At 44.0% G+C, this 27,215-nt stretch overlaps 1 protein-coding gene across 1 annotated transcript in view; it reads left to right on the forward strand.

Annotated features, from left to right (window-relative positions):
- The window catches only part of CD36 (CD36 molecule (CD36 blood group)), a 468,975-nt gene extending 445,383 nt beyond the window's left edge, over positions 1-23,592 (forward strand). The window contains exons 12-13 of the mRNA XM_085652881.1: positions 9,370-9,531; positions 23,500-23,592. Coding sequence (XP_085509007.1) covers positions 9,370-9,531; positions 23,500-23,508 — 171 coding nt within the window. The 3' untranslated portion in view covers positions 23,509-23,592. The remainder of the gene's footprint in view (positions 1-9,369; positions 9,532-23,499) is intronic.
- The last annotated feature ends 3,623 nt before the right edge of the window (positions 23,593-27,215 follow it).

Consider the following 27,215-nt stretch of genomic DNA (forward strand, 5'->3'; position numbering starts at 1 on the left):
TTAAATGACCTCTATACATAATTATGCTTTATTATATGCCACATAATTTTACACCACTCAATGCAACACAATTCCACGCCATGCTACACAATTCTATGTCACATAATTCTACTCCACATCACATAATGCCACTCCACATCATGCCACATAATTTGACAGAACACCACATAATTCAACAAAGTGTAACATAATTCCACTCCTCCCTAAATGACTCCACTCCACACAATGGCATTCCACATCACACAATTGCACTCCAAGTTACACATCTGCCCTTCATGCCACACAATTGCTCTCCATGCTGCACAATTCCATGTCTCACAATTCGACTCCACACCACAGAATCCCACGCAACCAAGTTCCACGCAACGTAATTCAACTCCACACCACATAATTTCATGCCATATATTACCCCTCCAAGTCACATAATTCCACTCCACCTATTTTCAATCCACTCCATACCACATCATTTCACCCCATGCCACATAATTCCACACCACTCAAGGCTTCGCAGTTCCATGCAACACAATTCCACATCTCATAATTCCACTCATGCCACAAATTTCCACTCACACAATTCCATGCCACATAATTCTACTCCATACCACATAATTCCACTTCAGTGCACAACATATAATTCCACATCATGCCACATACTATGCCACATAATTTCACTCCCTACAACATAATTCCACTCTGTGTCACATAATGTCTCTTCCCTTTCGTGCCACATAATTCAGATCAACATATTTCCACTCAACTCAATTCCTTGCCATGCGACACAATTGCACATCACATAAATCCATGCCATATAATTCTACTATATGCCACACACTTTCACTCCACACCACATAATTCCACACCACGTCACATAATTCCACTCCACATCACTTAATCCCACTCCACACAATTGCACTCCATGTCACACAGTGGCACTCCTCACAATTCCATGTCTCACAATTTCACTCCATGGCACACAATTGCATGCCATACAATTTCACACCACACAATTCCATGCCAAAAAATTCTGCGCCACTTAAAGCCAATCCATGGCATGTAATGCCATGCCACACAATTCAAATCAACATAATTCGGCTCCATGCCACATAATTCCACGGCACGTAATTCCACTCAACACCACACAATTCATTACCATGTCACATAATTCCACTCCATGCTATATGATTTCCACTCCACTCAGTGACACTCCATGTCACCCAATTGCACTCCACATCACACAATTGCATTTCACGCCACACAATTCCACGTTGCACAATTCCACTCCAGTCAACACAATTACACTCCATGCAACACAATTCTGAACCACACAATTCAACTCCATGCCACCTAAGTACACTCCACCCTCATATTTCCAATCCAAGCCACATAATTCCACTCCATGTCGCATAATTCCAATCCTCTCAATGCCGCACAATACCATGCCAAACAATTCCATGCAACACAATTCTTCTCCACATAATTTCACGCCACCTAATTCTACTCTACACCACATAATTCCACTAGTCAACACCCCACAATTCCATGCCACACAATTCAACTCCATCCCACATAATTTCACTCCATGCAACATCACGACGCCACATCATGCTACATAATTCCACTCCATGAGACATAATTCCACTCCATACCACATAATTCCACATTGTACCACACTGTACCACCTACATTTAATCTCCCCAAACCAACATAATTTCACACCACACAATTCCACACCAGAAAATTCCATGCCAGACCATTCCATGTCACATCTCATAATTCTACTCCACGGAGCATAATTCCACTCCTTGCCACCTAATTCTATGCCACACCACTTGATTTCACACCATGTCACATAATTCCACTTCACGGCACTGAATTCCTCTCCACACAATTGCACACCACGTCACATAATTGTAGTTCACGCCACACAGTAACATGTCTATCTCAGTGAATGCAAAATAATTCCACTCCACATAATTCCATGCCACATAAAGTGCTCTCCACTTCTCATAAATCCACACCACATAATTCTATTCCATGGCACACAATTGCATGCCACATAATTCCATACCACACCCCATAATTCCACACCACATCACATAATTCCACTCCACCCCCATACTTCCTCTCCGCAGAATTGCACTCCATGTCACACAATTGCATACCAAGCCATACAATTCCATGTCTCACAATTTCCCTCAACACCCCACAATTCTAGGCCACACCGTACAAATCCACACCAATTAATTCCATGCCATACCACATAATTACACTCCATGGAACGTAATTCCATGCCACATAATTCCACTCCACTATTAATGAATCCACTCAATAACATAATTCCACTTAGCGGCACATAATTCAAGTCCACCACATAATTTCATTCCATGCCACATATTTCCACTCCATGACATATACTTCTATTCCTCTCAACACAATTCCATGCCACACAATTCCATGCCACACAATTCCACTCCACACAGTTCCACACCACACCATATAATCCTACTCCACGCCATGCCAACTAATTCCACACCACATCCCTTAATTCCACACCATGCCACATAATTTAACTCCAGGTAACAGAATTCATTTCCATACAATTGCAGTCTATGCCACACCACGCCAAAGAATTCCACATCTCACAATTCAGCTCCATGCCACACAGTTCCAAGCCACTCAACATACTTTCATGCCACATAATTTCACCCCACACATCATAATTTCACTCTGCATATTTCCACTCTACTTGACAACACGTAATTCTACTCCCCTCTACGTTTGCAGAACAAGTATTTGCAATGCAATAGGTCTCGCATTTACGCAAGTTTGAGCTACTCACATTACAAATAACAATGCCTTTTATTTTTGTTTTCTTTTTTAAAACTTAAATAAAAGGCAGTGTCATTTACAATGCCAATAGCTTAAACTCGCGTGAATGCGAGACCTATTGCATTGCAAATGCTTGTTACACATACTCCCAGTCAGGAAATAAATGACAAACGTTGTTACTGATGGCCCATTATGAGGTGGCTTACTGCCGCTGATGCTTTTAACACTTAAAACTAAATATGATGTTCTCTTGGCCAGAGATTGATGCCCCCCGTGAGATCACTTAAGCCCCCTCCCCCCCCAGGGGGACCCGCCCCCAGTTTGAAGACCTTTGCCAAGGGTGGAACCTCAGCAATACATCCTAAAAGTAACGTCTAGGTGTCAGTTCTATATGTGAGGCTACTATTTGCGATAATGTGTGAACCTTTTCTGTCCAGTATATATTGAACGGAGGACAGTTCTATACTAAGCAAATACAATTAGTAGGATCATACAGACAACTGCTATACCACTATCATGAAAGCCCATTATGAGGGTACCAAGAAAACTTATCCATAGTTAAGTACCATGGAAAGCAGTATTCCAAGTCTTCAGAACAAGAAGCAGAGCACTCACCGACCAGAGGAAAAAAGAAGCATGGCTTAGAAACAAACCTCTTGAAGAAAAGCTTTTAAATAAGAAAAACAAATATAATCAAGCCAAGAAAAGCTCTAAACAACATCTGGCACTACAGACAGAACCACGAAGAAATAAGGGAATCATAATGCAAGTGGGCATTGTGCATGAATAAAGATGGGTGTGTCTTGAAGCGTTTACTAGCCTGATATAGTATCTTCCAAATCTACTTTGTGTGCCATTCCGGAAGTATTCATATCCACCAAAAAGTAAAAGTTTCTCCATAATATTTTGGTGCAGAGCCAAAAAGTTCCACTAGGGGCCGTATTACAGAAAGTGCCCCAGGGGCACAATGGGCATGTGCGTCAGCTTTGTGCACCCTTGGGGCATTTTGTTATTACAGAAGGGGTCGCAGACACTTTTGCGCCCCTTCTGTATTACTGATAGTGCTAGGGCACATGTAGCACTAGTGCTATTGTGAGGGGTGTTTTCTCCTTTGCATAGGGACGTGGCCCCATGCAAATGAGTGAATCGCTTTGACTCTGCACCCGATTCGTATTATGGAAGCAGGCAGATATGCAAACATATCCTTAGAAGGCACACTGAAAGTGCGCACAAAAAGGTGATGCACTGAAAGTGCGCCCCCAGTGAGCAGACCTCTTGAGGTGTGAATGGGGGTCCCAGGAACCCCCAGACATCCCCTGCGGGCAGGTGTAGTCACTCACTGCATCTGCCTGCAAGGGGATTTCTGATCCCTCTTGAATGTGCAGGCAGGTTGCCCCCTGCGCTGATAAATATCGAGCAACTTTTAAACAACTACTCTGTACTTCACTTTAGTGCCGTGCCCTCAGGGCAGCACAAGTTTGTGGCTGCCCCGAGGGCAGCCCATTTATCACCATAGGGAGCATTTTCCCTTTTCGCATCCGGGTACCTGATTAAAGTTGTGCCTTGGCAAAACAAGGAAAATTAGTCCTTTTAGTAATACAGGCCTATATGTCACCAGAGAAGGATTCAGCAGTGACCATGTAGCTGCAGCACAGAGCATTTGCAATGCATAATGACTCTGCACTCGAGACTATCTTATAATTATATTAACCACATGTAACTAGATCATACAGTGAGTTTCCAAATTAATTGAAACAAGACCACATAAATCAAGGATTCGCTGAGATGTTTCTCTTTAAAATATATTCTCTATTCATAATCTTTAAAAAAACTTATTTTCCCTGTAGCCTTAGCCAATGTGTTTCATCCCATCCCATCCAGGAGTTCTTCAGGGCTACAAAACATATGCTATATATACAAAATTTTAAATCGCCATGTTTCCAATGTCATCACAAAATAAAAAATACTTTTTATTACAAACATTTCTCTACCTACAAGGACTACTGTAGGAAATAGATCAATTTCTAATAGATTTAATTCTCTACGTTTTCTGCATCTTTTGATGCTAGATGCAGTCCCACATTGTACATTGTCATTGTAGGAAAGCAGGATCTGCTTATTAAGGTTACCCTCACTTTTTGATTGATGTGATGCTGTTTTTGCATAGTCTGACTGGGATCCTGCTAATCAGGACCCAAGTCTATCTGCTTTCTCCCTAAACTGCTGTGTTCAGTACTTAGGTACATCCCAGATTGGATACTGGGGTACCCTTATCCATCCCTAGTATATGGTAACCATGTACTCAGGGAAGAGGTACCCCAGAGGTCTCCCATGAGCTGCCGGATCTATTATGCCACCCATTGAGAGACCATTCGAAATGGAACTACAGGCCTGCCATTGCAGCCTATGTAAGTTGGTGCATGCACCACCTAATAAAGATATAGGTTTACTATATCTAAGGGTCACTGCACTTTAAACCTTATAAGTCACCTCTATAGCAGGCCTTTACAATCCTGAGGGTAGGGTGCTTGGTTCTAAGTGAGAGGGTTCTCCTGCATGAGCAGGACATCCCTGCAGCCAACGGAGTCCATTCTCCTGGGTTGTCAGTGAAGCAGCCTTATACTAACTAGAGGGGCACAGCGTAATCGCATGATGACCATCTCGAAAACGGCTGCAATGAATCCTATCATGTTTGGTATCAAACATGTTGGAATCATACCCACACAGCATAAATGGTGTGGAGGTATGATTCCAAGCACTGGAAGAACCCTCCATTAGGCTCTCAGTGCTCCTGGTACCAGCCTTCTAGTCCCGGACAGCACTAAATGGTTTATGCCAACCACACATTTCTGTCCTCCTGCTTCTGAGCCAAGCTCGAGCAGGGAGAGGCAGAACAATAGGCATACTGTCACAGGGAGGTGTGACCACTTCCCAGACAGGGTTTAGTGTATTAGGGCAGGGTGGGTGCACTTGCCAGTGCCTGAAACAGGCTAAACAAAGCTAAATCTCTTTGTTGTAAAATTGTGTGTCAAACGTTTTTGAGGGAGTGAAGAATCAGACATAGTTGGTGAATGTTTTAGTTTTGCTGACTGAGTCAAAGTGTGCCTACGCCTAGCATCCCTGCCTGCATACATGAGGGGCACATTTGGTGTCTCTGTGCATAGTCCAGTTCAAACCAGTCATGGGAACCGTTGGCTCTCACTCTGGCACGAAACTGCACAATGACATCGGAGTAACCTCCCCCCTGTTCTGACCCTCCCCTGGGTAGGTCTCCTGAATCTTCTCAACCCTTTCCTTAGGGTACTTAAGAGCTTACCTGGGTGTAGGTCCCTAGATTTGTCATGCGATAAGATTTGAAACAAAAAGCAGTGCACTTCTACTATCTGGGCACTCTGGACTTCGCTGGACTTTGTTTGGGCCTGACTTCATCTCCCTTCCAGTCTGCTGCATCGTCTGTGCCTGTGCATCATACAGGAACATTCCAAGGCTTGTGAAGCATCAAGGACAACTGAAGTAAACTCCTTTGGAGTGAAGGAATCACTTCCTGCATTTGAAGGCACAGCAACGAAGTCGACTGGTTTGCAGATCCCAAGCTCCTCCGGACTCTGTGGGCTCTGCAACATAGGTGGTGGTTTTCCTCATCTCCTGAGGCCTGCTCTACCCTCTTACCAAGTTTGATGCCAGTAGTCCTTGTGGGGGTTGCAATAGCCGAACCCCTGGGTACCGCATCCCCTTTGCAGTTGCAAAGGCTTGTTGACTTCTTTGCAAGAAGATCGTCAGGCTCCAAGTAGCCCCAACCTCGAGCACCCCCAGTGACCAGCATCTTTGGCCACACCGTATTGTGTGCATCGTGGCCTGCCACTTTTGGTGAGCTGCGCGACTCCTGTGCCTTCAGCATATGGGTCCATTTGAGGGTCACCTTTGTTTTCCTTGGGCTCCCCTGTTTGCTCGGGGCCTGCCCTGACTCCCCTGCTTGTGGTGAGTCTCCTGGACCTTGCTGGTCCCAACCGTGCACCTTCTTGACTTCCTGCATTGGTGGTATTTGCCGAGGCTTGTTGGTGCTCCCGCCAGATATCGACCCCTCAGCATCCTTTATGGGACAGCTCGTATCCGGGTCCTGGTCATCCTCAGTGTTGCCTGGTCCTCCCAGCTGCGGAGTCAAGGTCACTGCCATCTTTCCTGAAGCACCCGAAATCAGAGGGCATCCGTCTTCCAAGTCTCCTGGTCACCCCTGAGTGACATAGACACTATCCCCTCTGCTTTCAGATACTCTTCTTCAAGAATCCATGTTTGGATTCCTCCGGACACTTTCTCCTCTTCCAGCAGCAGCACTTTCCTGAAGTCCTCCATTGGGTTAGACGGCGGTTTCCGACACCACTTCACACCTATGCACCCAGCTTCCCTGGGATAGGTAACTTGCGTACCATGGTATCCACGGGTGGGGTGGCTCGCCAACCTTTTGTCTTCCACTGAGTTTCTTCAGGGTCCACTGGGAAGGGTCCCTAATCTTTAAAAATCCAACCGCGACTTGCACATAGACTTGTACAGAGCACGTGGTTGTGTTCACACACTGCACCCGCTCTCCGTGGGGTCCCTGTCTACTTACCTTGGGTGGTTCTGTGGGTCCCCAGCAATTCTACATCCTCTTGACATTGTCCTGACTCGAGTCATTGTTCTTATACCACTTTCTTAGTATATGGTTTGGTCCCCCCTGGGGCCCACTGTGTATTAGTGCTATTCACTGTGATTTATTTGCTTTAGTATTGTGTGCTTTGTGTCTATCTCCGGGTACTGTAATGTACTAGATAGTGTAATATAATAAAGCCATATCTTTATAAATATTTTGTGTGATTCTTTTTCATTTAATCTATACTATAAGATTACATTCTGGTAAAACAATCTGCTTTACACTCCTTCAAGACTACACCGGAAAGGCTGCTCTCCACAGCTACCACTTGGATAGCTTTCCAAGGTTGTCTGAGCCTTTTTAAATCACCATAAGGGTTGTTTGGACTGGTGCAAGGTGCCCACTTACATTAGTGGATATCACATACCAGGCCAGCTTCTCACAGTCATAATATCACTGTAACAGTTTTACAACCAATCATAAGGTCATTGTTCAATTAACATAGCATGGACACAGTTATGTGAATATGTTTTTTGTTTCCATGTATTTGGCTATAACTTATGAGGGCTAAACAGCAGTGCTCCGAACCTATAAGCTGGAAACGTTGCAAGCTCAAAATGTATGATCTATAACCATCGGAACGCAATAATGTAAATAAATATTTTGATCTGGGGCAAACGTAAAAAACACAAAAGAGCGTAAAAAGGACAAACATTTGCTTGAACATGTTATCACGAGGACAATGGGGTAGAGTAGGGAACCTAGTGCCCGCTGAGGATATGCCACCAGAAATCATCTAGAACAGATTTACTGCACATATGTCATTGTTGGCACTTTCTTTGAAGCAGATTTTAAAAAAAAATTATAAATTGACTTTCTGGCTCTGTTCTTGAAGCTCCACCTTCCTGAACCCCTTCCTCTTCCTTTTCTCTGTCGCACCTTTACCCCTTATTTATGGGTTCCCAGAGTAATTCTGTTCCAGTTCCGGCACTGAAGTAAACTTATACTTACTTATATAAACTTGCTTTCATGCTCATTTGGTCCTCAATGTTTTTGCTTTCATTTTTTTACCAAATTGTGTTCAAACTCTGTATTACCCAAGGTGTGTCATTAATACATCATGCTGCAAGCTGTCAAAAGTAATCACACCTTGCTCTTTTGCTATCAAAACAGGCTTGGCAGTCAGTAGATTTTCTGCTTTACATCCATAAAGAAGTATTTTCCCTGACAAATACCCTCCCACACCTCGGTTTAGCAAAATATTGTACAAATGCACTGCAGAACGCACCACTAGACGTCGCTGTTCTATGAGGCTCTCCTCAGGGCGGCTTCGGCGTGGCTGGTCCACCCCTCGTTGAATATCCATTGGGTCATTCGTGATCTTTGTGGCTTTGCTGAGGCGAGGGCCATGGGCAGCATCGCACTCCCAGCCCTGGGCTTTCACCAGCGCCGTTGACTTGGGAGTCGGGGATTATGCCATCGCCTTTTTCATTCTCTTATTCAATCTGCTGTTCGGATACTGAGGCTTGGCTCCCCAACTCTCCCAGGGACCCTCCTTCCACTACTGCTCTACGATGACGTGTGTGGAGAGTATATTACGTTTTGCTTAATCCAACCAATTAGATGTGAACCATTTTTACATCAGGCAAAATCATGTATGGTTTATTCTTTTATGCGTATTATTAACATACTTGATAAGATTACTGTTACTGAATCATTTTGTAAGATTTGTTTTTCATGACCTTGTTTTACACTGAAACACCCATTGATAAGGTGACTGTTACTCAATAACTTGAAAATGAAAAGGCTGTTGCCCACGTTGGGAGGTTTACTTTTTTCAGATTGGCAGGGTGGTTTTGTCTAAGGATATTTCTTACGCCAATGAAATGACCCCATATTGCACTTTGTTTCAGACGGCCACCATTGAAGACGACAAGGCAGACTTCTTCAAGTCGACCGTCACTATCCCCATTAATGCTCTGAAGATCATACAGATATGTCTGATCTGCCTGGGGGGTGTGCTCTTCCTCGCCTGCTCGATCACTCTGTGTGTGCGCGCTTCCAGATCAAAATCGGTAAGTATGAAAGACATGGAGTCAGCATAGTCTGCAGCATTGAGAGCGGGCCTGGAATGGCCGCTCGGGCAGTGGCGGCTGGTGAATTTATAAAGTGGTAGGGCGTAAAAAAGATTTCGATTGAGCAAGACAGCAAAGAGGACGAGCTACATTTCCTGGCCAAATATAGGGAGCACATTACAAAAGACTTCCCTTTCAGTTCAGTAATTGCACTTTCATCAGGTTGTATATTTCTAAGTTGGAGGCAGTATGCACCATCAGGAAACAATTTTGAATCCTGGTGAATACCCTTGTGCCGAAAACAGTAACACAATCTGGGTTTCAAAATACAAAATGAGCTTTTCGTCTTTGCTCAATGCTCAGTATTCTTATAGGAACTGTATTGACCCAAACAACTTCAAGATGTATGCCGCATCTTATTTTCCACTCAGATAGCAGGCACTACTAACAATTATGTGTATTGCTTGCTCTGAGGTCGTTGCACAGGTGTTTCTTCTGTAGGTTTATAAAAGTGCAGCCATAAAGGGGGGGGGGGGGGGGCAGTGAAAATAATGAGTCACGAGACCAGGGCAGGTCAAACCTCGGTGACAAGGTCATGTATCTCCACTCTCTTGCTTGTTCTCAGACCTGCTCGATGCCCAAGACGCCGATTTAAAAGTATTTTTTTTTATAATTGGTTTGTTTTGAATATAGTCTTCTTTGCTGATAACATTCTGAAAAAACACATGCATACAAACACTCATACAGACACACACACACACACACACACACACACACACACACACACACACACACACACACACACACACACACACACATAAACAACATATTCTGAGAAATAGAAAATGTGCAAAGTGTCCAATGATGCCATCTAAGGAGTCTGCTAACATTTACAAATCACTTGACGTTTGAAATTATACTGTATTGCATGCAATAGCACCAGAAGCACGCCATGGGCCTTTTGATTAATAATATAGAGTTACTGATTATGTCGCTTTTGATTTATAACATTTCTCCCAATAGTGCCTCACAATGTTGCACGAACAGTGCAAGTTTTGCATGGCTAGAAAAAGGAAGTGGGTATTCACAAAATGGCGCCATTGGTTCTGACACCTTTAGTTGCACATAAAATAAATACGGGATTAAAAAATATAAAGCACACACATGGATTGACGCTGCTCATGGGTCATTGATAACAGTGTGTCCCACAATTCCTTCCAACAAAATGACACTCGTGCTGCGCTGCTGGCGCCCGAACGTGTTGTCTATAATGTAAACCTGAAGCACCCTTTTTAATGAAACCTTTAGATGAATATCAAAGTGCTATTTACGCACTAATATTTTAATTAGATTAGATTCCCAATGTAACCCATTAAAGGCCCTTTGATGAGCCCCCTGTTTACCCTCAGAAGCAAGAGCCGTCAGAGTGTGGCAAGAGGAGGTCAACTCAGCAAATGCAGAGAGGGGGCAAGGGGCCTGGCTTTTCACTAGGAGCTTGAGTCGAGCCATCAGAATATTTGGCATGTAAACAGTGTAACGTAATGGAAAATTATGACATCCACTCTGATAAATTCGAAAACAGTATATTTCTTTTACACATGGGAGTGCTTCACTCTAGTACATTAGACACAGCGGCGGCCGGCATGCTCGAGGGAGGGGGGGGTCCCAGGAGGGGGGGTAGTAAACTAACAATTGAAATAGAACATTAAACCTACCTGAGTGAGTGCCGGGGTACCGCACCGCCTCCGCTCCAGGCCGGTCACTGGGGAGTCCTCGTGTTCCTGCTGCAGGAAGCAGGCAGCTTCTTGCTTCCCTCTCCCTCTCCCTCCCCTACGCAACGCACTACGCACACGCACCAATCTAAGCGCTGGTAGGCGCAGCAGGTGAGCGCCCCGGCCGGGACATTTTCTCTGCATAGAGAAACATGGAGAGTGGGCGATCCTGCTCGAGGGCAGGGGGGGAGTGGCTTACCCACTATTGTGGGTATTGACTGTTTGGTCGGCTTAGGGCCGACGGCCAAACAGTCAGTACCCACAACAGTCGGTAAGCCACTCCCCCCCTGCCCTCGAGCAGGACCGCCCACCCTCCCGCCCCCAACCAAGCACAGAGGCACTTCTGCTGTCCCGCAATGCGAGAAGGCAGGAACATAAATGGTCGTTTTTACCGTTTATGTTTCTGCCTTCTCGCACCGCAAGAAAGCAGTGGGGCGACGCCCCCACGCCCCAATGGGGGAGCCGCCACTGCGCTCGGGCACTGTGCTGTTTCCCAGGGGGCTGCTTTCAGAGCAGCATGAGCTCATGCTTGCCCTGTGACCCCATTCCACTCCAAGCCCCCTGCTCAGTGGGGCCGGTTTGAAAATTATTATATCAGCGCTGATTTTAGTTTCCAACTGAGCCCTGATTTGAAGGCATTTTAATTTTGAATGGCTCGCCTTCGGGCTTGTAGGCAGGGATGCTTGACGTAGGCACACTTTGACTCAGTCAGCAAAACTAAAACAGTCACCAACTATGTCTGATTCTTCACTCCCTCAAAAATGTTTGACACAATTTTACAATAAAGAGATTTAGCTTTGTTTAGCCTGTTCTCCAGAGATGGGCAGAAGGGTCCAACATTGCATTCTAGTCCTTGCTATCTTGACTATCAGTCCCTTTGATACCTCGAGATCCCAGTCTGTGCTTATGCACAGGTGCATAAAAAGGCTTGCACCTGTTTTTAATGAAACCACAACACATACACCAACTCGGTAAATATATTTCTTAGTGCGTGAGCTCCACTCAGCACAGCTTGGAAACACAGAGCGGCTACTTCTATAAAAAATTATGAAAAGATTGCGAGGAATCAATAATCTCACTGGAATGTAATAAGGTGTTGCTTTTTACCTTTTTGCTGAGTGAGAAGAAAAAAACGCTTTAAATAAAATGTGTAGGTTACTTACAGGTAATCTGTATTACTCTGACTCTTCCTTCCTTGTTCCAGTACTTACTTGATGGGAGAGGCCTGAATCTGCATGACCAGAACCCATACAAAAGCTCTCTTAGACATACTCCCTTTAAAATAGAGTTTACTTACCCTCCCAAAATGTGCCTTACATGGTCCCTGAAAAGGGACTACCTCAGCAAGCTCTTCCTGTTAATTTCAAGTGAATAAGCTAAGATCGCAAACAAAGCCTCGCGTGGGAGAGTGGGTGAGTTGTAAGTACTGGGATGAGGAAAGAAGTAATGGAGATTACTGGTAAGTAAGCTAGACATTACCGCCTCATCCCCTTTCTTGTCATGTTCCTTACTTGATGAGGTTCTACCCAAGCAGTATGCCTTTGTTGCATTCAAACAACCTGATTATCATAGATACCAGAATCAAAACCAGTGCTGCGTCGTGCTTTTACTACAGCATTAAACGATGAAGGATGTTCGAGTGAAAAAAGCACTATTGTAGATTCACTAGTGACAATGATACTTTGATAGTTACAAGTTTCACCAGAAGCAAAGTAGAAAGTGAATATGAAGGCAGCATCAATATGTCTATGATGTTGCTAATTTGGCTGTGAATTTGACCACCAGGAAGAGACAATCTGGCCAAAGAAGTGACAGAAATCCCTCATCAGCCCAGAATGTTAAAGAGATCTGGAACCATTTCGAGACACCCATGATTTTAAAATCAGTTCTTCAAAAATGATCTTAAAAAAACAGAGTGGTCACAGTAGCATGACCAGAGCCAGTGTATACTAGATGTCTCTGATATCTAAGGCAAGAGCACCTGCCACTTAACCATCTTCCCAGCTACAACTCCTCAGGCCACCTTCCAAAGGTGCAGAAATCACTGAAAATAAAAACACAGACGCACGTCTCCTGATCTCTTATCCAAACCAATGGGTTACCACAGAATTACTACAGCGGAACACACCCTTTACGAAATGAAGCACTGATTATGAAACCCAGAAGAAAGGCCATAAAATGAAGAACTCATCATTTTTGAGTAGTAGTCCTACGGTGTAGCACAAGCTTGCATTCCAGCTACTAAATCGATTTGAATCTTCTAGCCTGGTGATTGAGTACCTCAGCCTTAGACCAGGGGTCTTGATAGCTCTTAGTGGCCCGAAGACCTTGAAAACAGATGACAGAAACCTGGGTTGGAATGCAGTTCTGTGATCTCAGTAGCAGTGGTGGCTCGCCGAGGTTAGTGCTGCGGGGCAGTGGGGCGGGGAAGGGGCAAGGTGGGGGTAGTAAACTCCGGCTCACGGCCGACCGGAGTATTGTAAATAAATAAAATGTATTTCATTGCGCGCGCCGCATCGTCATTTGGCGTTTCAGTGCGCGCAATGACATTTGTTTTATTTATTTATTTATTTAGTTACATTACTCCGGTTGGCCAGAGTTTACTACCCCCCACCCTGCCCCTATCCCGCCCCGCCTCACCGCCCCGCAGCACTCCCTCCTGGAGCCACTACTGATGCTGGGTAAAGAAGGCAAAAAAAACACGGGTAAGAGATTAGTATCCGACCACTGGACGCTCTCAGAGGAAACCTGGACAACTGATGTAACTCATAAAAATCATTATTGAAAATATTGCCAAAGATTCAGGATAACAAACATCTCCTGGGAGAAGGACAGACCCATCTTCATACCTGAAAGGCCTGGAGTTCATCATCCTTTATAAAGAGAAGTACAAAAAGTGAAAATACTCCTCTGAGGGCCTCTAACCTGTTTAATAAATGTTTTGTCAAACTGTAGAAGTACGTCAGTTTAATCTTCCACATATTTTTATGCACAGAGCCACTGTCCTACCCTTGGCATCTTAATCAAAAATCTTGGAGACTTTATGGAAGAATATGAAATATACTAAGTCAAATTAACAAATAAATTATTAGAGTACAAAGACTGCAGAAATACTAAAAAAAAAGCATGAAGATCATTAAACTCTGCTATCTTCCCTGAAGAAGAAATCTCAAATATGCCTTCAAGGGAGGTTCTATTGAAGAATCCAATTGTAAAAAGACACTTTAATTTTGTATCTCAATGCCATCTAATATAGCCGCCCAATGAGGCCTCGAATACAAACTCCTCCCAGTGTGCAAGAAAACCACAAGATAATGAACAGAAAGAAATAAGCACTGTTAGAGAATAAAGATGCATTCATACCAAAAAGAAAATTCACCATGCTTCACTGCACTCTGAGCAAAATGCTCAATTAAGGAGGATCCATGAGAAAACCCTATGGCTGAATTACCTCAATGGTCCACACAACATCTCAGAGACTTTAAACTAAATCCAAAACATATTTACTTCACCCCACATGGTTGTAACTAGTGTACACTAGCTTGAAGTGTCTTCTGAACACAGAAAAATGCAAAAGTATATTTCACCACAGAAAAAAACTGGTGGATGCCGTGTTATTAGATGTAGCTTTAGACCTGCCATATGCAGAGAACATCTCTATGATTTTAATCCTAAAAGCAAATTTGAGTAAATGCTGGCCTAGCTTAGGAACAACCCAAACAAAAAAACGATGGTTTTAGAAGGCTTTATAAAAACATTTAGCAAATGAGCCATTATTCATCTTTAAACACTTTCTACCAGAAGAGAGTGGAGACCAGCAACTCATCTGCTGTCAACAGCTTAGGAGAAGACCTCAGTAGGAGGTATGTATAGAAACTGGTTGCATGTTCTCCTAATGATTAAAACTAGGACAACCATCTTCCACCATCCTTTTAAAAAATGAAAAGTAGATTTTAACCAGCAAATGACTCATAGCGTGTCTTCCAGCTGCTTTTCTGACAGCCTAAAAAAGACTAGGGCCTTGCTCTAATACAAAAGCAGCATATCCCTACTTAAAAGGATACAGTGTGGGATCCATAATACAGGTGGCGCATAGAAGAGAATATCAAAAACGTATGAAAACAGACACCATAAGCAAGTCTGTGTACCCACAACCACTGTATTAATTAGGGAGCCTGCAAAATGTAGCCTATGAAAATGATCAGTCATCCCAAAATTTAACATTAAGTCATTGATCACCTATTGAAGAATATTTTATTTGGCTTGAGACCTAAAAGAAATACAAGCAAATATTTTACCATTGAAGCAACATGCTAAAAAGAATCCCAATCTACACAACAAATATTCATCAATCAATGATGTTACGGAAACCAAAGCACACATCTCCTTGTTGAAAGGCTGCAGCTCCCGTCCAAAAGTAACCTCTCATCTAGTTAAGTTAAGCCCACATAAGAAAATATTGTGACTGGATCCTTTGATATCCTGTACTCATTCAGTATAGGAAGACCATGAAAATCTTATTCTTCACAAGAGAAAAACTTTGAATCATTAAAAATCATCAATCATCAAAGAGATTGTGGAAAAGCCTTGTGAGAAGGGTGAGACCTCTAAACAATTTGCAGCACAAGTCAAATACATCCAATCTTGTGACCAGCAAAAGTATTAGGTCTTCTTGTCATTCTTACATGAATTTATAATGTCAATGAACCTAAACTTGAAAATACCAAGCGGTCTAAGTAGCTTAAAGTTCAAATCGGTGCTATTGATGGCATCTGAGCTTAGAAACTAGAGATGCAAGTGAGACCAGAGGCACATAGAGCTGCCACCTGTTCCTGCTATCACCACCCAGGTTATATATTAACTCTCATAGTGACATAACACCAGAGCCCAAAATTACACTGCATAGAGTAGAGGCTGAGACAGAAACCTGGCACTTTAAATCTAAGGGTGACCATTGCGCAGCTTCGGCAACACTGGGACACAGACTTAGAAGACCTTCAGGATGAGGACTGTGTTGAAGCCCTGGCCTCCCCACAAGTGGTCATTGTAAGACTACGCTTTCATTTTAAAATTCTACTCAGAGTCTACGTCCCCTACACGTCACAGGTTCAAATCGGCAGGCAAATAGACACGGGGTACCTAAGGAAATGTGGCTAAACAGGAAACATTTTTTACATTTTGTGGGAATGCCCATATGGCCAAAAATATTGGAACAGGGTGTTAACATGCATCAGCGAGGTCACTGGCACTTTTATAGGACCATTGGCCAAACTATGTCTACCCAATATTTGGGATGGCACAAACTTGACATGAGCAGACCAAATGTGGGTAACGCTGGGTATGATGGTAGCTAAACGCAATATTGCACAAAAGTGGGGGGCCGCGGCGACTGGAAAAGAGACTTGGATTGGTGCATGGTGGCGGAGAGATCAGGATATGAGAGCAGGGGGTGCCTTAGAAAATGGGAGAAGGTTTGAGGTAGAGGATACCCATGTACGGCCCGATAGCAACAGCTGAAGGTACGACATTATAGGTATTAACGTTCTGATAAAAATGAGGGTGGATGAATGTGATGCATGTGATGCCCTAATCTCCTGGTATTGTTAATAATATGTATAATAGACTGTTGTCCCACAAGCCTCTACATGTCAACTGTTATAGACAGAATGTACCAAGAAATGTGATATCAGTTATTACCAAATGTACAGAAACCCCTGCTTATAGTACAACCAACAATGTCATGTGATTCATACCCCTTTTGGTAGAAAAGAGAATAAAAAAAATATCTAAGCGTGACATCTCCAGCTGCATCCAACATTCCCCAACAAGCAGACCCATGCAGTGCTGCCACATAATACATTGTTGTGAGGGACTGCTGTTGGGGCCAAGCTGCCAGCTGAAAACAGTCACCATTCTAAATGTGGAAACAAGCTCAAGACAGGCCTCCTCCTGACCCATGTTTGAATGCGGTACAGGACTTCTAGTTATGAGTTTTTAAAGGTAAAAGAGAACGAAAACCAAGGCGCTGCCAGAGCTTGGGGAGCCTGCCCGTGGACTGAACAGGAAGCGCCAGCTGAGCCACTCCCTTCTCAAGGACCACGCATGACACGTCAAGGGATGGTGGATAAACTCCTTTTCAAGCGATTATATCCACAAGAGAGCTTGGGGATGGGGTGCTGATGGAGGAAAGACAGGCCTCTCCTCATCAAGTAACTGAACGAGGAATGGGATATGCAATTAGGAAACTACTAACAACACTTGCGTATATACACTCTCATATCCTAAACACACAGAACTAGGAGCCTTTCATTTGTATTTCAGAAAAGATAATCCGACCATCTATAAACGGGGAGACGCAGCGTGAAGGGCCAGCAACTTACCAGAGCCCAGGACTTTGTGGCATTGAGCCGGGGGAAGGCAGCAGCAGCGCGAGAGACAGCAGCGCCACGAGGCCACGCCCCCAAACCAGCGGTACATTTAAATTGACCTCGCGCCTCCCGCTTCGCGGGAGACGCAGCGTGAAGGACCAGCAACTTACCAGAGCCCAGGACTTTGTGGCATTGAGCCGGGGGAAGGCAGCAGCAGCGCGAGAGACAGCAGCGCCACGAGGCCACGCCCCCAAACCAGCGGTACATTTAAATTGACCTCGCGCCTCCCGCTTCGCGGGAGACGCAGCGTGAAGGACCAGCAACTTACCAGAGCCCAGGACTTTGTGGCATTGAGCCGGGGGAAGGCAGCAGCAGCGCGAGAGACAGCAGCGCCACGAGGCCACGCCCCCAAAACACCAGATATAACTGGCAGCAGCTTCCCGGACGCGGGACGCGCGCGGGCGGCGCCAGGCTAAGCCCGGGCAAAGGGCGGGCCGTCTGTGGCCGTCCGGGGCAGGAGGAGGCAGGGCTGGGCCATCCCTCTGACATCGGATTCCAGGACTCCTGCCCCACATCAGGTACTGCTGTTGTCTTCAACATTCACATTCTTGCTCCATGAGTGTTGCTGTGGAGTTGTTCAGCGTTAGTGTACATTGGCTGTAATCCGGATTTAGCTATAGCCGATTTTCAATTTCGGCCCATATTCTATCATGTCTGGCCCTAAGAAAACCAAGGTGGTCACGGGGGCTGGTTCCATGAATAATTTTCTTGTGAAGAGGGTGACCAAAATCAACGAGGATAGAAGGGCTTCGTTGGGTAAAGCAGACGCTCTAGATTACGTCCCCTCCCCAGCTAGAGCTGCTACATTGGAGGATTTCCAAGATGGCGAAAGAAACTTGGACTGTATGCTAGATGAACATAACGCTACTGAGCCAATAAGTAATACAGTAGCTTCCATCCACCAGGAGCCTGATACTGTATTAATGGTCTCTACAATGAATGATACGTTATGCCCGGACTCTGAGGAAGAGGCAGAAATATTGGAAGAAATCAGGGGAAAAAGACCCTTTAGATCATGCAGAAGGCAGCAAAGCAAGAGGGGGGGTAAGACCGTCCACAGGAGAAGAGGGGAAAATCACCGGCCGGATAGTTACATCTCCCCTAAATCCAAACCAAATGCAGAGATTATAAAGGAACCCAGTATTACACTGAGCCCAGAGCAGTTTGATTTACTAATTAAACGTATTGAGGCGGCTGTTGACCTAAAACTTAAGGCTTCCATTGACTGTCTTACAGTCAAATTGGACACCGCAAATGCGGAGCTTAAAAGACTAGGAAGTCTATTGGACCAACAGCTGGTTAAACTTTCTCAGGTGAATCCCTTACCCCCTCAAATTAGTTTAGCAAGTCCTGAAGTGACGGGAGATAGTGCTACAAAAGCCCCCAACCCTCCTTCTTCGATCCCTCCGGTTAGCTGCCCGGTTAACAACCCTACTGTTCCCCCAGCCATCTGCCCCCCACCAACAGATTTGGATGCTGATCAGGATAGGGGATTGCAGAGACCTGGCCCCTTATATAACACTAATGTTGCACAAAGTAGACGCGTCAATACTATTAATTTGCCCCCGGATTGCGCCCCTTATGTCATCGTACTTGCAAATGTTCCGTTGTTTTGCTCAGGTAATACTGAGCCGCAAGAGGAAGCGCATGATTCTCTCAAAAACAAAGTGGTGGCCTGGTTAGGTGCTAAATGTGGTTTCCCTTCCAAACATGCTGGAGATATTATTACGACGAGGAGAGTGAATTGGATTGGCCCATCAAGGAAATCATGTAGAGGGGATTGCGTGGTTGTGAACTTTAAATACCCACAACATGTGGCCACAGTCCTCCTACGGGCAGCATCCCTGTTGGAGGACAGTAACAGTATCCGAGTTCGTTCTCTTGGGAATTTCTACAACCAGGCCAATTTTCCCTCCTTGCCCAGACCAAGATCAAATCCATTTACCCCGGTGGGGCCCAGACGGGCTCATGAAAGTTCGTTGCAGGGCCGTGATAACTCTAGTACATTTGGTCCCCCCATTACAACATATAACAGGTTTAATGTGCTTTCAGGCCTCGACCTCTGTGATTGACGGGGTGAGGGAGAGGGTACAGAGGACGCCGCCGTAGCGGCCCCAACACCAGTGGTCCATGTACCTTCTTCTGAGGCGGTTAAGAACAGTTCACCAGAGATTATTAGTGACAACGGGGACACGGTTAGGCTGTTATCTTGGAACATTGCTGGGTTGCGGGCTAAGAAGGGAGACCCCAATTGGGAAAACTTTGTAAGGCGTTATGATGTTATCGCCTTGCAAGAGACTTGGGACTTGGAGAGTGACTACTGGATAGATGGTTTCACATCCTTCTTTGTCCCTGCTTTGCCTTCCCCTGCCGGACGGAACAAAGGAGGTCTCATGATGCTGGTTTCGGTGAATTTAAAAGGCAAATTGATCATGATAGACTGTGCTTCCAATAACTTTATTATTCTGGAGTTAACTTTAGAGGATGGTGGTAAACTACTGTTGATTAACTGTTATAGTGCTCCTAACAGCAATCCTGAATCCTTGCATTTTAATTGGTTATCTGATTTTTTAATTCTCTACGGAGACAAGCATTCCACTCTGTATCGATTCATTTTAATGGGTGATTTTAATGTTCATTTGTGTTCAAAATGTGTTATGGCGGAATCGGAGGGGCCAGACAGCGTGTCACCCCCTCATTTAGAACACACACAGAAGGGTCGAGCACTTGAACATGTACTGCAGGAAAATGAGCTATTTGAACCTGAATTTTATGATAATAGTACACGGGTTGCCACCTACACGGGAAGGGCTAGCGACTCGATAATTGATTTTATTTTTGTTTCGAGATATTTTCTTAATCATGTAATTTCATATAATGCAATTGCTATGCCCATGAGTGATCATAATCCTGTTGGATTGGTGTTAACAAATAGTGCCTTCTTGTCAAAATCTGTCGTTCTCCATCGGACTATATTGCCCGTAAAGGAAAAGGATCAGGGGAGAAGACTTAAATGGGAGACGGTTGTACCGGAATTTTTTTTTACAACTTTATCCAACTCAGTCGCGGAAGAGTTAATTGTGTGTGCCACTCCATCAGCTGGGCACAATGATATCATATCTTCCTTTGTAGATATTTGCCGGTTTGTGTCTAGCAGTCTCTTAGCCAAAGGGCAGGGGGCTAAACAACAGCCGGCTAAAGGCTGGTTTGATAAAAATTGCAGTAAAGCTCATAACCGCCTTAAAAAAGCCCTTAACACTCGCCCAAGGGATAAGGAGCTTGTGGCGCGATTAAGAAAGGATTATAACACGGCCACTACTCTGCGTAAAAATGAATTAAAAAGCAAAGCTTGGGAGGACTTAAGGGATAAAGCCACTCTAAAAAATAGCGCTGAGTTTTGGACAATAATAAATTCCCCATTACTTACAGGCGCTCAAAACTCAGCACAGGAATTAAATATCTCAGAGGACGATTGGCTATGCCATTTCGAAAAAATTTATGACAGTCACAGGGAGCCGGACCCTTTTATAATCCCCGTAAATGAGAGCACCATGGAGCCTGTGAGTTTTGAAACCAGTGAGGTATTTAGAGCCATAGAGGAGACAGCAGGGCGCAAGGCCCCGGGCCCTGATGGAGTGCCAGCGGACATGTTTAGGGCAAATCCACTGTTTTGGGCAAACATTTTAACCAGAGTTTTTAATGCCGCCGCAATAGTGGGTTTCCCTCAGTCCTGGTCTCTAGCTACAATCGTCCCAATTTTCAAAAAAGGGCAGAGAGGAGATCCAAAATGCTATAGACCAATATCGCTTCTGGACTCCTCGGTAAAAATTTTAGGCAAGGTTGTCCTGGCGAGGATTTCTGCGTGGGCTAAGGGGAATAACATCTTGTCCGAGGCACAATTTGGCTTTAGGTCAGGGAGGAGTACTGAGGACCAATGCCTCAACCTCCACCTCATACTCTCCAAATATACCAAAGCAAAAGGGGGCAGCTTATTCCTTGGTTTTATGGACCTGTCCACAGCCTTTGATCTTGTTAATAGATCTAAGTTGTGGGCAATGTTGCTGGAGATGGGCCTCGACAGTTCCTTGGTTCACTTTCTGGCGGAGCTCCACAAAGATCTGAGGGCCCGTATTAGAATGACCACCGACGGAAAGTGTACCGAGAGTTTTAGATCCACTAGAGGGGTCCGCCAGGGATGCATCCTGGCGCCAATGTTGTTCACGCTTTACGTGAACTCGTTGGAGGGCTACCTAACGTCTGCCACAAAGGATTTCCCGAGCATGGGGGGTGCACCAATTCCGGTGCTCCTCTATGCCGATGACGCGGTACTTATAGCTAGGACCCCAGTTGCCTTACAAAAGCTACTTGACGCCTTTAGCAATTTTATGACTAGTCTCGACCTGGTGATCAACAAAAGCAAATCACATACCATGTCAGTAGGATGTGGTATGCGTAAAGAAAAAACTTTCTTTTGTGTCGGAGAGGTGATTACTAGTGTCAAAGTCTTAACCTACTTGGGTGTGATTTTTGACCAGAGGGGAACCTGGACACCGCAGCTAACATCTAAAATGAATGCGGTAAGAAGTTCATATGCTGCAATTCTGGGTTTTGCTAAGAGTTTGGGGGGGAAACCTATGGAGGCTATTATGGCTGTTTATAAAGCCAAGACAATTGCAATTGCTAGATATGGTGCAGCTGTCTGGGGTTACGTTAATTCTAAAGACATCCAGACTGAGGAAAATAAATTTTTTCGCTCACTGCTGGGTTTACCCCAGTCAACGGCTACCTACTCAGTACACCTAGAGTTGGGAATGGGTTACATCCTAGACATAATAAATCTAGCTCCACTATTGATGTGGATAAAGCTTTGGCTTAACCCAAACCTTAGCCTTAATCATCGGATCATCAAAGATTGTCTCCAACTTGATCACAGGAGGGATATTCAGTGGCTGTCTTACATTGAAACTATGACAGCGCTTTTGGGACGCCCTGAAATATTTAGTAGACCTGAAGCCCTGTGTAGAGCTGACATGTCGTGGGTGAAAACAAATTTTCTGAGAATTCGCTTGGCCGAGCGCGAAGCCCACGATTTATGTAAACCCTCTGTGAGGGCTCATGTTCTGATATCTCCATCTTGTGTGCTGGCTCCTTATTTAATAACGGTAACCAACCCTTTTCATAGATGGCTTTTATCCAAATTTCGGTTTAATCAAACTTATACGGTGCTGTGGGATGAGAAAGACTGGTGCAAGCTTGAGGAATCGTCCCCATGCAAATGTGATGGTTTCTCTGTACAGGATAATGCCCACTTTTTGTTTTTTTGTTCCTTCTATCATGAACCTCGCACTAGATATTTAAAATCTATTTTGAAGGACCTGGGTTTTATCCAGTATAAGCCTGCATTGTTATATTTACAGATGTTGCTCTCTCCACTAATTATGTACTGCACTGCTAGTTTTTTAGCCGCATCTGTGAGATGCAAGAGAGTAAGGCTTAGATTGGAGGAACACTAGAAACTTGGATCCATCTATACTGCTCATTCGAGTGCATCTTTTAATGTATTTTATGCAATTATTGCCTTTTTATTCTGCTTTTTAAACTTATCAATTGTTTAATACTGTTTTAGATGAACTTTTGATATTTACTGTAGAATGCTTTTATGATTTTAATTAATCGAATAAAGTGGAATTTGACTTGACTTGACTATAAACGAGTGTAAAATATATACTTTGTGAGTCACTAAACCATGTTTTTCTTTTACCTTCTAGGTACATTGACAGGATTTCTGATGCACTTGGACAGCATTTTAAATCACTTGTGTACTGCACAGTGTTTCATGAAATAAAATAATTCAATTCAAATTAAGTTTGTGTCATTTTGCAGCTTTCCCGAAGATTGGCATGATCCACAAGCAAGATACGACCCTGGAAAAGTAAAAAAAAAGTGTATTCACTGTGAATAATAAATGAAATGAACAAAGTAAATTTTTTAAAAGAGAAAAAGCAAAAACAAATATCCAAGCCAAGAATACACACTACAACATGAATAATAACATTGGAATGTTGCAAGCACCATTGAATGCAATAATCCTGGTATAGGCCTTTTGCCATTCTGATGTTTGACTTTCTGTTTCTCAGGTTGTTATTTAGAACATTAAACCCTTAGCAGGTGGAAAGTTCTGACACCATTATAGTCTGTCTGCTTACACCTACATCTGTCCCCCTCGTTTTAGGCCCTTGCCTACCTCTCAGGCTGATACTTCAGGTTATGGGCATTTAAGAACCAGCATTGCCCTCAGCAGCTGGCCATAACGCTAAAATATATATTTTTTAATTTACTTAGTGCATAGAAACCAATAGGATGCTTAAGAATGACTGATTCTGTTGAAAGTGTAAATATGTGTTTTTGATCTATAAGTGTTTTACAAAAGCACTTTTAGAAGGGACACTTCTAGCCAGAGATATTATAAGTATGTGCCATGTTTGCCGATGTCAATAAGTGAATTGTGCACTAACCTTGAATAACCAACACTCTAATGTCATTCCCAGCTGCTTGAACTGCTTAACAAAGTAATGGGAACAAGGATAAGCATTTCAAGTGTTACCAGTCACTTCTCAAAGTCCCACTCCACACTATGTTCACAATTTGCTTATCTCACATCAACCTCCTCCAACTGTCCCGTAATTTCTTCCCTGCCCTTTGCACTTCTGGAAGGGTGCTTGCTGCCTCTGGTATCACAGTTCATGAATGTAGTTGGAGGAACAAAAAGCAATCAGGGCTCTAGGAGCCCTTTTTTACTTTTTTCAATTTTCTCTTTGCTAATCGTGCCCCATAAGCAGCTGTTGAGCGGATAAGGCTAGGAGAAGAGATTAGTCATGTGAGTTCAAGGTAACTCAAATGGTGTGTGATATCACTTCCACTACCCCGGTGATGCTGGTGAAATGACGTTTATGCCAAGAGCTTGCCATCTCCCTTTGTGTCCAAACCATCAACACTTTCCTATGTCCACTTTGTCTCAAATGATTGGAACATTTACACCACCTTACATAATTCTTCAAACAAGTCTTATTTCCCTGCGTCTATTTAATATTCTTTAATCATTCCATGCTCAAAAAGCCATACACGTTTATTGATACCTTATAACCACCATTCCATCCTGCTCCTAGAATTATTCCATAGGATCCTAAGGAGAACATTGCAATAGGATTGCCTATTATTTAATAATAAACAATCTATACGATTTGCTGCAATTCAGATTATGCACAACAATCTCCACTGCAAGCATTGCCCAGCATAACCACCCACACTCCCTACTAATCTTTCAGAACCAATAAGTAGCATCAACATCGCAGATCCCGACTCTGATCTCAAAATTGCCACATATCACTTTCCTGTTTCTTCTAATCCGTCTGACCAAATGAACTTGTTAACTTGTTGCTTCAGGCACACTGCAGCTACCCGTCTCCCAGGACACAATTACAGGATCTTATAGTTGACCTTTTCTCACTTTGCATGGTATAATGTCTGCCTCAAAAAGAGAGAGAGGGATTTTACAGCCACCAATTTTCTGCCCTTAATGTGCCAATCCAGACTCCTGTTATAGACTGCCTGTTAATGATGTGGCATTAATAGTCCCAACGTGATCTGATTCTGAAAGAATCTAATACAGGCATAGCATATTAGCCAAAGTCATTTCTCATTCCACAACATTCTCCTATATGTCATTTTCCCTCAACCTCTATGCTTGGAGCCTCATTTAGGCTTTGGCTGACTGCCCACAAAATATATGCAGTGGGGCAGAAACACTGCATCTGCCATATGACTTGCCATGTTTTGATTTGCCTGGCATTTTGGTGGCTATGTTTGCTGAAATGGTTCTTGGATGCATGGCCAGAGATGCTTTGGAGGCAAAAGCAGTGTTGTGGCATGACAGAACTATTGCAACACATGTCCTGAAAATAAACCTCCAGAGTGGAGGTCCATTTCCTGGCCACAAGCTCAGGTAGTTTTCTTCCAGCACATGAGGACATGTAAAGATATTTCTGTCTGGGATCACCTTTTGTTTAATAGCAGCCCCAACATAATGTCTACTATGGAAATGGCATCTCACAGGCCACCCTAAAGTGGCTGCCAATCAGATGTCATTCCTTCCACAACACATCAGCTGCTTATCACTGCACCCACAATTGGACAGTGAGATAGAGAGGACAGATGGGAAAACCACCACGTTTAGGGATATGTCTTCCTTTAGGTGACACCCTTGGTATTCAATTTGATTATTAGACAACACCAACACCCAGATTAATGCATTGTGCCAGCGTAATTGGGTTACACCAACAGTTTGATGGTGCCTAGGACTCACTTTCTATTCCTTCCAACTCCCTCAGAAAGACCTTTTCTATCTTATCATTCTCTATCTGACCTTCACTGAACCACTTCCACATTTCAACATACAGCTCTTTCCACTCACAAACTGTTTCAAACGAAGGGCCAGATTTATCAAGTGATTGCATTGCCCTTGCATCACGCAGAGTGTCACAAGGACAGCGCAATCCCTAAGTTAGGTGACCTTGCATGTCCCTGCGTTGCTTGTAAAATGCAAAGTACCGCAAGGCAGCCCAATTTTCTGCCTTGCGTTACTCTGCCCTGGGAAGACGTTCCATGGGTGAGGTGTGGGTGTTCCCCTGCATCCAACCAGGGACTTTGATGCATTCCCAGATTTGCCAACACTTATAAACCTATGAATGTGTCAAAATGCTGCGTCTTCATAGAGGAAACTCAACAAGACATATTATTTCTCAATTACCTCTTTGTAAGTGTGCTACATTATGCTGCACGCTTAGAAAGAGGATTTTGCCTCTGAGGATTGTTGGGTGCCCCTTCATGCATAAAAAACAATCCTGCCTACAATGCAGGCACGCTTGCACCATGGCACAAAGGTTTCTGTGTTGGCACAAGGCAGCACATTGTTTGCCAGTGCAAGGATTGGACAGGACTGTGCAAAATAATGTTAAATATGGCGCATTCCTGCCCTCTCCCTTTCATGCAGCGCAGCAAGGTGTCTTGCTGCGTTGCGCTGTGTGATAGTTTGATAAATCTGGCCTAAAAGTCATAACCTGCTCGCCACCGTCAAATAATCCCCAATGGATGCGCCTCCAACTAAAGAAAAACCTCCTCTGAGGGACACTTTATCGTCCTCCTCCATGATGACTAGTGAAACCACTGAGGTAAAGATGTTGTCCTGTGGCTACCTCAGGTACCACCAAATCTCTCTTTTGACTCAAGTATCATATCTTCGGTCCTTTCGATTGCGATTCTGAGAGGGACGTGTAAACACGCCAATAAACACAAATACTGATGATATGTTGGCATGGTTGAACTCTAGTGAATGGCATGCACAAGGAGATGAGGCGGGGGACTGAGCACAAGGACAGCATGAATGACCAGCTTCGGCTGCAAGTGTGGAGAGCCACAACCAGGGAGG

This window comes from Triturus cristatus, chromosome 4_1, assembly GCF_964204655.1.
Source record: "Triturus cristatus chromosome 4_1, aTriCri1.1, whole genome shotgun sequence".
Lineage (NCBI taxonomy): Eukaryota > Metazoa > Chordata > Amphibia > Caudata > Salamandridae > Triturus > Triturus cristatus.